The following is a 10,777-nucleotide window of genomic DNA, read 5'->3' as shown; positions in this document are numbered from 1 at the left end:
AATAGACAGAATAGCTCGTTGCCTCTTGATCATTACACAAATATTTACCAACTTCATACTTTAAACAGTAGCTTCTATGTGTAAATATGTGGTTTGAATAAACTACATCACTGAGCAGTATTCACATATTGTGTTCTGTATACTATATACCTCTTATGAACGCAGTAATATGTAGTAGGCAGTTTCTAATACAGCTGATTGCAGGATTTTAAGCTTGTTGTGTTTCTGAGCTCGTAGACCTGCCTGCGTGTTTCTGGGGCTGGGAAAGAAGGTGCTCCCTATGAGGCTGGGAGAGGAGGTGCTCCCTGTGAGGCTGGGGGAGAACCAGGGTCTGCTTGTTGTGTCCTCGGTCATGCCAGCAAACGTCTAGCAGGGGGTAGACTTTCCCCTGGACCTCCAGCCTGAACCTATAGATGAAGCTGAGCTCGTCAGGACTGTCGCTGTTATAGAAGGTCAGACCTCTGCCCTCATAGTCCAGGAAGAGACCCACCCGGTGGGGGGGAGACAGCAATGGCAGGACCACCCTGGGGGAAGAGAAGGCTTCATAAACTCCGTCCTTCAGTCCAATCAACCACACTCCACTCTCTGGATTCTTCCCCAGTTTGGCCTTACGATTGGTCGTTCCTTTGATCAAACCGAGACGCCATTTAGGTTTGTTAGCAACCTCCACCTGGACATGATAAGAAGCAGAACCCTTTAGAAACAGCTGTATGACGAAATCATGTGACCCTGCAGCAGCGTTTACCTCCCAGTAGTGTTTCCCAGAGGAGAAGCCTCGGTTGGCCAGGACACAGTAACTGTAACTGAACCTCTCTGGATTATCAGGAAGCCTCCGTAGCAGAGCCCCACAGCTCACCACTGTGTCCCCATGATGGAGCTCCAACATCGGGTGAGCAGTCTGAGGATCCAGCCTCATCAGCTCTGGTGCTGGAGGAAGAAGAAGAGGTAGAAAAAGTAAGACAAAAACGAATACCCCAGGAAGAGCGCTGGGCTTTCGTCATAGCCGGACTGAGAGATGGGAGGCGGGGCTAAAGGAAACAATGGTGAGCATGCTCTATATATGGTACCAGTGTTGAGGTAGATCTTTTGAATGTTATATAGGAAACTCTTTTTTTTTCTGCTTCTGTGCCATTGGGCAACATCAGACGAAACACACAGACAATTACAGGTGTACCTGGTAGGACTTTTCTCTGCAGTCTTTTCCACACAGTTAGTTTAATGTCGTTGTGGTTGAAACCAGTTTTAAAGTTCAGAGAGCTGAAGATCCTCTCCTCCTTCTTCTGGAGATCCTGAATCTCTCTGAACCTGAGGAAGAGAAGAGGAGAGTTTAATAGTTTTCACGGAATATTTTATCACTAAACCAGTTAATTGATGACATGTTGATTTGTTTGTTTTGTTACCTTGGAGCAATCGATCCATACTTCTGGAAAAAGAAATGAAAAAATACCTTATTTCAGATCTGATCAATGATCTCTCAGAACTGTTGATCAGAAAGACATAATTGATCAGTTGATATTTCTTAGCACCAGTTTTAACCCTCACATGTCAATGTTCCCACTCAACATTGTGATGAGTATTGTCAATGATATTGATAGGATTCACACATTGTGTCATTTAATTTTGTCTGGAGGGTGTCCCTCTCTACGTACCGGACGGATCACAGACCGTAACAGGTCTACAGTACCACGACGAAGTCAAGGTGTCCCTCTCTACGTACCGGACCGATCACAGACCGTAACAGGCCTACAGTACCACGACGAAGTAAAGGTGTCTCTCCCTACGTACCAGACGGATCACAGACCGTAACAGGTCTACAGTACCACGACGAAGTCAAGGTGTCCCTCCCTACGTACCGGACCGATCGCAGACCGTAACAGGTCTACAGTACCACGGCGAAGTCAAGGTGTCCCTTCCTACGTACCGGACCGATCGCAGACCGTAACAGGTCTACAGTACCACGACAAAGTCAAGGTGTCCCTCCCTACGTACCGGACCGATCACAGACCGTAACAGGCCTACAGTACCACGACGAAGTCAAGGTGTCCCCCCCTACGTACCGGACTGATCCCAGACCGTAATAGGCTGACAGTACCGCAACGAAGTCCAGGTGTCCCTCCCAACGTACCGGACCGATCGCAGACCGTAACAGGCCTACAGTACCACGACAAAATCCAGGTGTCCCTCCTTAAATAACGGACCGATCCCAGACCGTAACAGGCTGACAGTACCGCAACAAAGTCTAAGTGTCCTTCTCTACGTACTGGACCGATCGCAGACTGTAACAGGCCGACTGTACCACGATGAAGCCCAGGTGGCCCTCATTGCTCAGGTCCTGCAGGGTGTTCTGGGCCTCCTGCAACCGATTCAGGTTCAGGTTTAACTGGTCTGTCTGGTTCTGAAGCGACGAGATGAGGACGGCAGTTGACGTCTCCACCTGCTGCATGAACCCAGCCTCCTCTACCTCCAGGCAGCGCCGTAGTTCACCAAACTCCTTCCTCACCACCCATTTCAGCACGTCAGACTCGTTCTGATTGGATTAGAGAGCAGCAGGTAAGATCCAATGTGATTCAGCATGCTTAATCCGCATAAACGTACAATGCAGCAAAATAATGCCAAAGCACGAGGGTCTTCAGGCTCTCAGGATGACAAAGGATCAAACTGTGTTTGTAGGCTAAATAGATATATTAATGTATATGTAGACTCACAGTGATCCTGGATTTGTTGTATGCCATTTTACAGATCTGATCCTCCAGTTTACGTTTCTGATGCTGGAACTCTGTTATCAGACAGGAAATGTCCTCCTGTGAGAGAGACAGATATGTAAAATAATGCCATTAGTATTCCAGAATCACATTATTAAAAGCAGAATGATCATTATGCTTTAACAGGTTCAGATGCTGCGGTGGCAACGTGTGCAGTAACATCCTACAAGTCCTCTTTGAGGATTTCAGGGGTTCTCAGGCCAGGTGAGATGTAATCCTCCAGCATGTTCTTGGTCTACCTCCTGCTGTATGAGCCCGGCATCCAGGAGGATCCTAAATCCTCCTAATCAGATGTTGAACCACCTCATGTTTTTCTCCTCTGAGCTCATCTCCAACATTCTAAGACTGAGCCTGTCACCCTGCAGAATAACCACCTCTCATTCTCCCAGTCAGAGTGCCAGGTCCTCAGGCTGGGAGGTGCTGACTGTCAACTGGCTGCTTCACACTTCAAAACTAATGAGACGTCTGATCAAACGCCTCAAAATGGTGACCAGCCAAAGCCAAACACGAGTAAATGCTAGATACCAGAGTACCAGGCGCTGTTAAAGGTCATACCAGGTACAGTACAATGTTCATGAACATTAACCTTATTGTTGTTAAACTGGAAACACAAAGGTGATATTTGGTTTGTGTTGAACATTAAACTCATTTAATCTCACTGTTTGATGATATGTGAGCTAATGGCTGCTTATCTGCACTGGGTCAACAACACCAAACTGTTTTTACCTGTCAGCCAATGAGATTAAACGTTTACGCTATTAAATATGAGATAAATGCTTGTTTAACCATTACATATTGTATTCATACAGACTCAAAAAGCATGGACAAATCTTCTTTATAAATCTATAGAACCGAGATATTTCATGTTTCTAAACTTATACAGCTGTAGATGAAGGTCACAGGTGTGTGCTGACATGTGTGACTTAATGCTAAACAGGTGTAACTTAGTGCTGACAGGTGTGACTTTATGCTAATAGATGTAACTTTATGCTAACAAGTGTGACTTAGTGCTAACAGGTGTAACTTTATCCTAACAGGTGCGACTTTATGCTAACAGGTGTGACTTATCGCTGACATGTGTGGCTTAGTGGTAACATGTGTGACTTAGTACTAACAGGTGTCACATAGTACTAACAGGTGTGACTTTTTGCTAACAGGGGTGATTTAACAGCTGTGACTTTACGCTAACACGTGTGACTTTGGCCGTATCTTTGTACCTTCATGCGACTGTAGACGGAGCTCACAGGTGTGATCTTGTGTCCCCGGTGAGCCCCGATGCTCCCACAGAGGCCACAGATCACCGTCTGCTCGTCCTCGCAGTAAAGACTGAGCGGGTTGTGGTGCTGAGGACACAACTCCGGCTGAGCTCCTGAAACACTCACCTCCTGTCAGGATAAACACAACTTTGTGGCAATATAAAGTTTAAAATATCAAATTACTGAATCACACGTTTCACTTGTTATAGAACGAGATCAAGACCTTTTTTAACCTTTTCAAAAAGTTCAGGTTTCACCGGTATACTGATGACAGGTGTTTTTACCTGCAGAGCATCGATGATTCGAGCCAAGCTGACGTTGGGAGGAGGACTGTCTCCATCGACAGCACAGCGACACACAGGACACTGCAGCTGACCCAGCAGGTCCATTGTCATGGAGCGCACACAACACCTGGACAGGTGAGGACAAGTCAAGTGAGGTCAGGAAAGACAGATGGGGACAGGACAGGTGAGGTCAGGACATACAGGTGAAGACAGGTGGGGACAAGTCAGGTGAAGTCAGAAAAGACAGGTGAAGACAAGTGAGGACAAGTCAGGTGAGGCCAGGAAAGACAGGTGGGGACAGGACAGGTGAGGTCAGGACTGTACAGGTGGGAACAGGACAGGTGAGATCAGGACATACAGGTGAAGACAGGTGGGGACAAGTCAGGTGAAGTCAGGAAAGACAGGTGAAGACAGGTGGGGACAGGAGAGGTGAGGTCAGGACCGTACAGGTGAGGACAGGGCAGGTGGGTCCCACATATCCAACATACCTGCAGTAGGAGTGTCCACACTGTAACATCAGTGGTTCAGTGAAGACGTCAAGACAGACGGGACACCTGAGCTGATCCTCCAGACTCTGATGCCGCTCCATGTCCTCACTGAGCCCCAATACTAGGACTAGAACCCTCAGCAACACTAGGACCAGCACCACTGGGTCCAGAACCACCAGGGCAAGAACCACAGAGACCACAAGGGAAACCACAAAAGCAAAAACAAACAATAAAACACAACAAGAACAAGGTCCTGACTTTAATGTGTGTGTCTGCAGCCGAGTTCACTCTATTTATAGAGACTGTGTTCTTTCTTCTCCGATGTGATTGGTTGGACAGACAGAGTGGGCGGAACCAAGAGGACTTTTTGCATTATTAAATAATGATATTAATAATTAAAAAAAAACTAATACCAATGATAATGATAGTAATAATGATACAAATAATGATAATATTACTAATACCAATGATAATAATAATGATACAAATAATGATAATATTACTAATACAAATGATAATAATAATGATACAAATAATGATAATTTTACTAATACCAATGATAATGATAATAATGATAATTATTACTATTACAATAACAATAATAAGGATAACATACTAACATTAATGATAAAGATAATAATAATAATAATAATAATAATAATAATAATAATAATAATAATGATGGTATGTGATCAAAGTTGTTTCTTCAAGCATTGGGCCGTTAAAACAGCTTCTGCTAATCTACTTTTATCTGACACCTTAAACTCACCTTCAACACGTCTCCATGGTAACAGAGACCAAAACAGGAAAAAGTTTCCTTCGTGCTCGATTAAACCAGTTCACGCCAGACCAGTTACTGGAACCAATCACAGCTCATGATGTCTCTCTGCAACCAATCACAGCTCACCTGGTGTCTCTGCAACCAATCATAGCTCAACTGTTGTCTCTGTAACCAATTACAGTTCAGGCTGGAGGGCAGAGGACAGAGGACTATGGCACTAAAACTAAAACACACCAACAGTACACACTCATCAAGGTATGTGTCTGGTAACCAGAGGAACATGGACCTCATAGAAGGATGCTTCATGCATCCAGATTGGAACTGTGCCTAGATATGAGATGAGGGCGCTCAAATTGGCGGCACGACAACTCGTTCTTTGAGATGTAGGCCCAGTCTCAATCCCAATCCTCACCCTAAACCCTCTAACCCTGAACCCTCAGGGATTTACTGACTTCACCTGCTAAGTGGTTGAGTGTGAGCGGCTGTGAGGGCTTCAACTGGTGTAAATATGAATGGGACAGCACTTTGCTGCAACATATCACGTGACTACATAAACAAATATTAGGCTCGTTCGAGATGAGCCAGTTCTGCGCAGAATCGATCGGCGCGCAATGCATGCCTGTTTGATTTGTGTCCGACTTGCTCCCGACTTGCTCTGACGTCATGCACACGTGGTCAACGATACTCTCACGAGACTAAGCCGACCGTCGATTTCAGAGGCAGGCGCTGCAGTGGTTCTCCCCGACTGCTTGGCCCAGTGCATGATGGGAAACGCCTGGCTCTCACCACATCAGAGAGCTGATTGGCTCTTAAATCTGACACCAAACACCACGTGTTGTAGAAAATCCTTATTTTATGTGTAGTTGTAATACTTAATCCTCGATTATTGACTATTCGTTTCATGTTGAATCTAAAAACACATCTTGTGTGGTTGATAATACAAAATTGTATTTTCATAACACATATCTAAACCAGTAGTAATGTATTTCACAGGCAGACATAAAAATACCAAAGGATGCAGCTACACAGTCATTTCTACATAAATATATATATATTTATAAACACATATAATAAATCCAAACGTGATCTGTAAACTACAAGTAAACAAAAGTTCGGAACTAACAGGAAGTACTTTTTTCTGTGACTTCCTGTGTATACTTTGAAGGCAGCTGACAACTGTCCGACTTGATTGCAGTTTTTTGTCAACGGCTCCTGCTGCGGCCGCTGCTCTCGTCTGGATTCCAGGCGAGGCGCAGCTCTAACGAACGAGACTATTGTGTACAATTGTGTATTTATTTTATACTTTTTATTCACTGATTTAAACGTCTTCCTCACGAGATGAGAAGTCATTTTAAATGATCTATTTACTTGTTTTGTCAAAACGAAATGTTTGATGAATGTAAGTAAATATTATATGATTCCATGTGTTTTTATGTTCCATCTTTAATCCGTAATGTTGTCGTATAAATGTATTTTACCGGGCTCAACGCTCACGTGGCTCTTTGTTTAATTTTGTTTGTATGTCTCTATTCTTCCATTGGGAACTGCGTGTTTAACATCACATTGCTATGAACTGTGGGTAATTCCCTTAGGCAAAGTCGGCATCTAATGCTGATTTACGAAAAGGGTTCATAAAGGGCTCAAAATGTCTGCCAGAGAGCCCTTAAGCGCTCGACGATTTGACAATGGGACAGCCCTAAACCCTCAAGGACTTCGCGGGAGTGCGTCTCAAAATCCGTGAGTGTTTAAGGGTGGAGATTGAGATTGGGCCAGAATTACTGCACAAACTCATTTTTGTTTGCCAGCGAGTCGGGCTTGGAATGACGTCATTCGTGTCAGGTGACAAAACAGGAAAAGACAGTAGACTTTCTGGACCAGGGATCGGCACTGGGATGACGAACCGACCATTTTAATTAAAAATAATCAGCGTGAAGGAAGGTAAGAGCTGATAAATACACGAGCTAACAGGTGAGCCTGCTGCTAACAGGCTGCTAACACACTGCTAACAGGCTTATAACAGGGTTAGGGGCTGCTAACGGGCTGCTAACATGCTGCTACCATACTGCTAACACACTGATAACAGGCTGCTAACAGGCTGAAGGGCTGCTGACAGGTTGCTAACACACTGCTAACAGGCTTCTAACAGGGTTAGGGGCTGCTAACGGGCTGCTAACATGCTGCTACCATACTGCTAACACACTGATAACAGGCTGCTAACAGGCTGAAGGGCTGCTGACAGGCTGCTAACACACTGCTAACAGGCTTCTAACAGGGTTAGGGGCTGCTAACGGGCTGCTAACATGCTGCTACCATACTGCTAACAGGCTGCTATCAGGGTTAGGGGCTGCTATTGATCATATTGATCGTCCCCTCAAAGGATGGAGGATGACTAACTCTTTGATGATTGAATAAGTGTCAGTATTGATTGTGCCCTCACAGGATGGAGGATGATGAACTTCCGCCAGCGGATGGGTTGGGTGGGCGTGGCCCTCTACCTGCTGCTCAGCGTCATGGCGGTGTACTACGTCTTTGATGTTCACAGCTTCAGTTTGGAGCGTGTACAGAGAGGGGAGGCTCCGTCGGCTCCGCCCCTTCCCATCAGCTGGTCTCAGCGCCTTAGTGCCCACCTGCCACCACTTCCTGTCTGGATATGGGCGTCGGTTTTCCTGCTGCCATACCTGCAGCTCTTCCTCTTCCTGTTCTCCTGCACGAGAGCCGACCCCCGAGCGGTCGGTTACTGCGTCCTTCCTGTCTGCCTCGGCCTGCTCTGCAGCCGCCAAGTCGCCCGCAAGCCGGCCAATCAGAGAGGCCCGCTGCTCATCGACACGTAGAGGGCGTCCAATCAGAGAGGCCCGCTGCTCAGACTGAACTGTCCATGTTGTTTGTGATGTCACTTCCTTTGTGCCTTTGAACCCTCCACTGTGTCTGTCAGGAGCTGACGCGAAGACAACACTACTGCCCTGTGTGTGTGTGTGTGTGTGTGTGTGTGTGTGTGTGTGAATATTTAGACCTGACAGCTTCCAACCAATCACAGCACGTATATTTAATAAGATGAGTCACATGACACACACTGGTAAACATGGCAACTTTATTACAACATTAATAAAATGGGGAAAAACAACAGTGTGTAGTTTTTCTAAAGATGTTTAATGAATTCTCAGACTTGGCAGCTGAACCACTGAGGCATCCTGTCTGCCCAAAGTCAGCTTTATTTGTCAATTTCTTCCACATGAAGAAGTTCTGAAAAAACGCTTCTCTCCTGTCCAACATGAAGTGAATACAGATGATAATAATATTAAAGTGCTAAATAGATTAAACAGAACATTTAGACGGTCCAGCTGGCTGCCCGGAGTGGACCAGGTCAGACAAAGACCACGTTACTGACCGGCTCCTGACAGCACGTAAAGATTATTGGATGTCTGGTGTAGCCTCCGGAAGAACTTAGCCAGACAAGTGCTGCAATAGCAGGGAGTCGTCCAGTCAACACGCAGAGAGACCTTCCCAAAACACCCCGAACAGCCGGAAGTTCGGCTCTTTAATACATGGTTTTCCGTCATGAACATCTAACATTTCTATTGGCTCTAACATTTCTAAGAGGAGAATCGTGTCCTCATCTTTTCTCACAAGGCTGGAACGTGCAACGACCAGTCTGCTTCCCTAATGTCAATATACTGATAAACAGGTGTGGGTGCTGTAGTGCAAAGCGTGGAACCTTGAGGAACGTTCCTCACAGACAGTATCTGTTAAACTGACCTCGCACAACCTGAACTCTAATAGACATAAGAATATTGAAATGAAGAATATATACAGAATATAACGATTGATATTATCAGTGTCTCCCCATCAGTCTCCATCTTTTACTCCGGTTCTCCAACAGCATTTACCGAGGGAGAACCAGAGGGTCCATGACAGCTCCCGGGTCCGGTGGACCACCATGGGACCTTATTCCAGAAAGAGTGTGGACAGGAATCAAGTCCAGAAAGTCTCATTTTGTTCAACTGTTGAAATGTAAGAAGTGAGGAAAGCTGGGTTACTTTGGAACATGCTACGTTAGCGAGCTAGCAGCCCCTTGTTGGTGTGAGGGATGAAGGCCAAGGCCACGGAGCGCTTTAAACTAATGTTACTCAACAAGCTGTTAGCTCGCTGCTACAATAACCCATAGGCATTAACTTACAAAGTGAATTATATTTACACTAATAATCTGAATCCATAAGTGAAGTAACTGCAGCTATCAAATGCATGCAGTGGAGGGAAAAGCTGGGTATAATAAATACCACCAACAAGTATTTAGTCATTTGCTAGTTTTGATCTTGTATACGTTTCATATTTGGATGACATCCACCAACAAGTGAGACTGAAAGTCTGCATAGCCCCTGGTCTTAGGTGTCTGTGACATCATGCTTCCTCAAGAAGAGGAGGCGGAGTCAGGTACTGTATCTATCAGGGCATTGTCATGTTTTATGTTATTTCCTCATCAAAACAACATGTCGGGCAACAAGTTGGCAACCCTGAGAAACATTTAAAGACCTTAAGGAAAAGGCTAAATGAAAACAAATGTTTATTATGTGTTATACATATTCCCCCCTGAATGTATCTAAACTTAAGACAACTTCAACATCTTTAGATGTATACATTGCATCCTGTCTCCTGTGTCCTTGGGTGTCTCCTCGGGTGTCTCCTGTCCTGTGTCCTCGGGTGTCTCCTTGGGTGTTTCAGGTTTTGGATCTTTTAGCTGGAGGTTGTATGTCAGAGCTTTGAGGCTCATCTCCTTCGTCACTGTCCTCTTCCTCACCTACATCAAGTAAACAGTTGAATCAGAAAAAACGCTTGTGTGGTCTCAAAGAACTGACAGGTAACAGTTTGTTTGTTTACCTGTGACAGGTAACAGTCTGTCTATTTACCTGTGACAGGAGACAGTCTGTCTGTTTACCTGTGACAGGAAACAGTATGTCTGTTTACCTCTGACAGGAAACAGTATGTCTGTTTACCTCTGACAGGTAACAGTAGGGTCGTTGGAGATGAGCCAGTTCTGCGCAGAATCGATCGGCGGCGATCGGCGCGCAATGCATGCCGGTTAGATTTGTGTCCGACTTGCTCCCGACTTGCTCTGACGTCATGCACACGTGGTCAACGATACTCTCACGAGACTAAGCCGACCGTCGATTTCAGAGGCAGGCGCTGCAGTGGCTCTCCCCCGACTGCTTGG

The 10,777-nt window shown here is 45.4% G+C and overlaps 2 protein-coding genes across 2 annotated transcripts; one reads left to right on the top strand and one right to left on the bottom strand.

Annotated features, from left to right (window-relative positions):
• Positions 1 to 208: 208 nt before the first annotated feature.
• On the bottom strand, positions 209 to 4,891 carry LOC306734318 (E3 ubiquitin-protein ligase TRIM50-like; the record flags this gene model as incomplete). Its single annotated transcript, XM_079215675.1, has 9 exons — positions 209 to 670; positions 746 to 927; positions 1,175 to 1,305; positions 1,401 to 1,423; positions 2,297 to 2,527; positions 2,706 to 2,801; positions 3,980 to 4,147; positions 4,303 to 4,429; positions 4,791 to 4,891. The coding sequence occupies 9 exons, from the start codon at positions 4,889 to 4,891 to the stop codon at positions 209 to 211; spliced, it is 1,521 nt and encodes a 506-aa protein (XP_079071801.1).
• Positions 4,892 to 7,191: 2,300 nt separating this feature from the next.
• Positions 7,192 to 9,496, top strand: tmem251 (transmembrane protein 251). The gene is made up of 2 exons (XM_079215112.1): positions 7,192 to 7,509; positions 8,011 to 9,496. The coding sequence occupies exon 2, from the start codon at positions 8,019 to 8,021 to the stop codon at positions 8,400 to 8,402; it is 384 nt and encodes a 127-aa protein (XP_079071238.1). The 5' UTR covers positions 7,192 to 7,509; positions 8,011 to 8,018; the 3' UTR covers positions 8,403 to 9,496.
• The last annotated feature ends 1,281 nt before the right edge of the window (positions 9,497 to 10,777 follow it).

This window comes from Taurulus bubalis (genome assembly GCF_910589615.1).
Source record: "Taurulus bubalis genome assembly, chromosome: 3".
Lineage (NCBI taxonomy): Eukaryota > Metazoa > Chordata > Actinopteri > Perciformes > Cottidae > Taurulus > Taurulus bubalis.
This window is presented reverse-complemented; position numbering and strand designations above follow the sequence as displayed.

Bases quoted from the DNA above. Each gene is read 5' to 3' on its own strand.
- tmem251 (XM_079215112.1), top strand. From the start codon at position 8,019: ATGATGAACTTCCGCCAGCGGATGGGTTGGGTGGGCGTGGCCCTCTAC.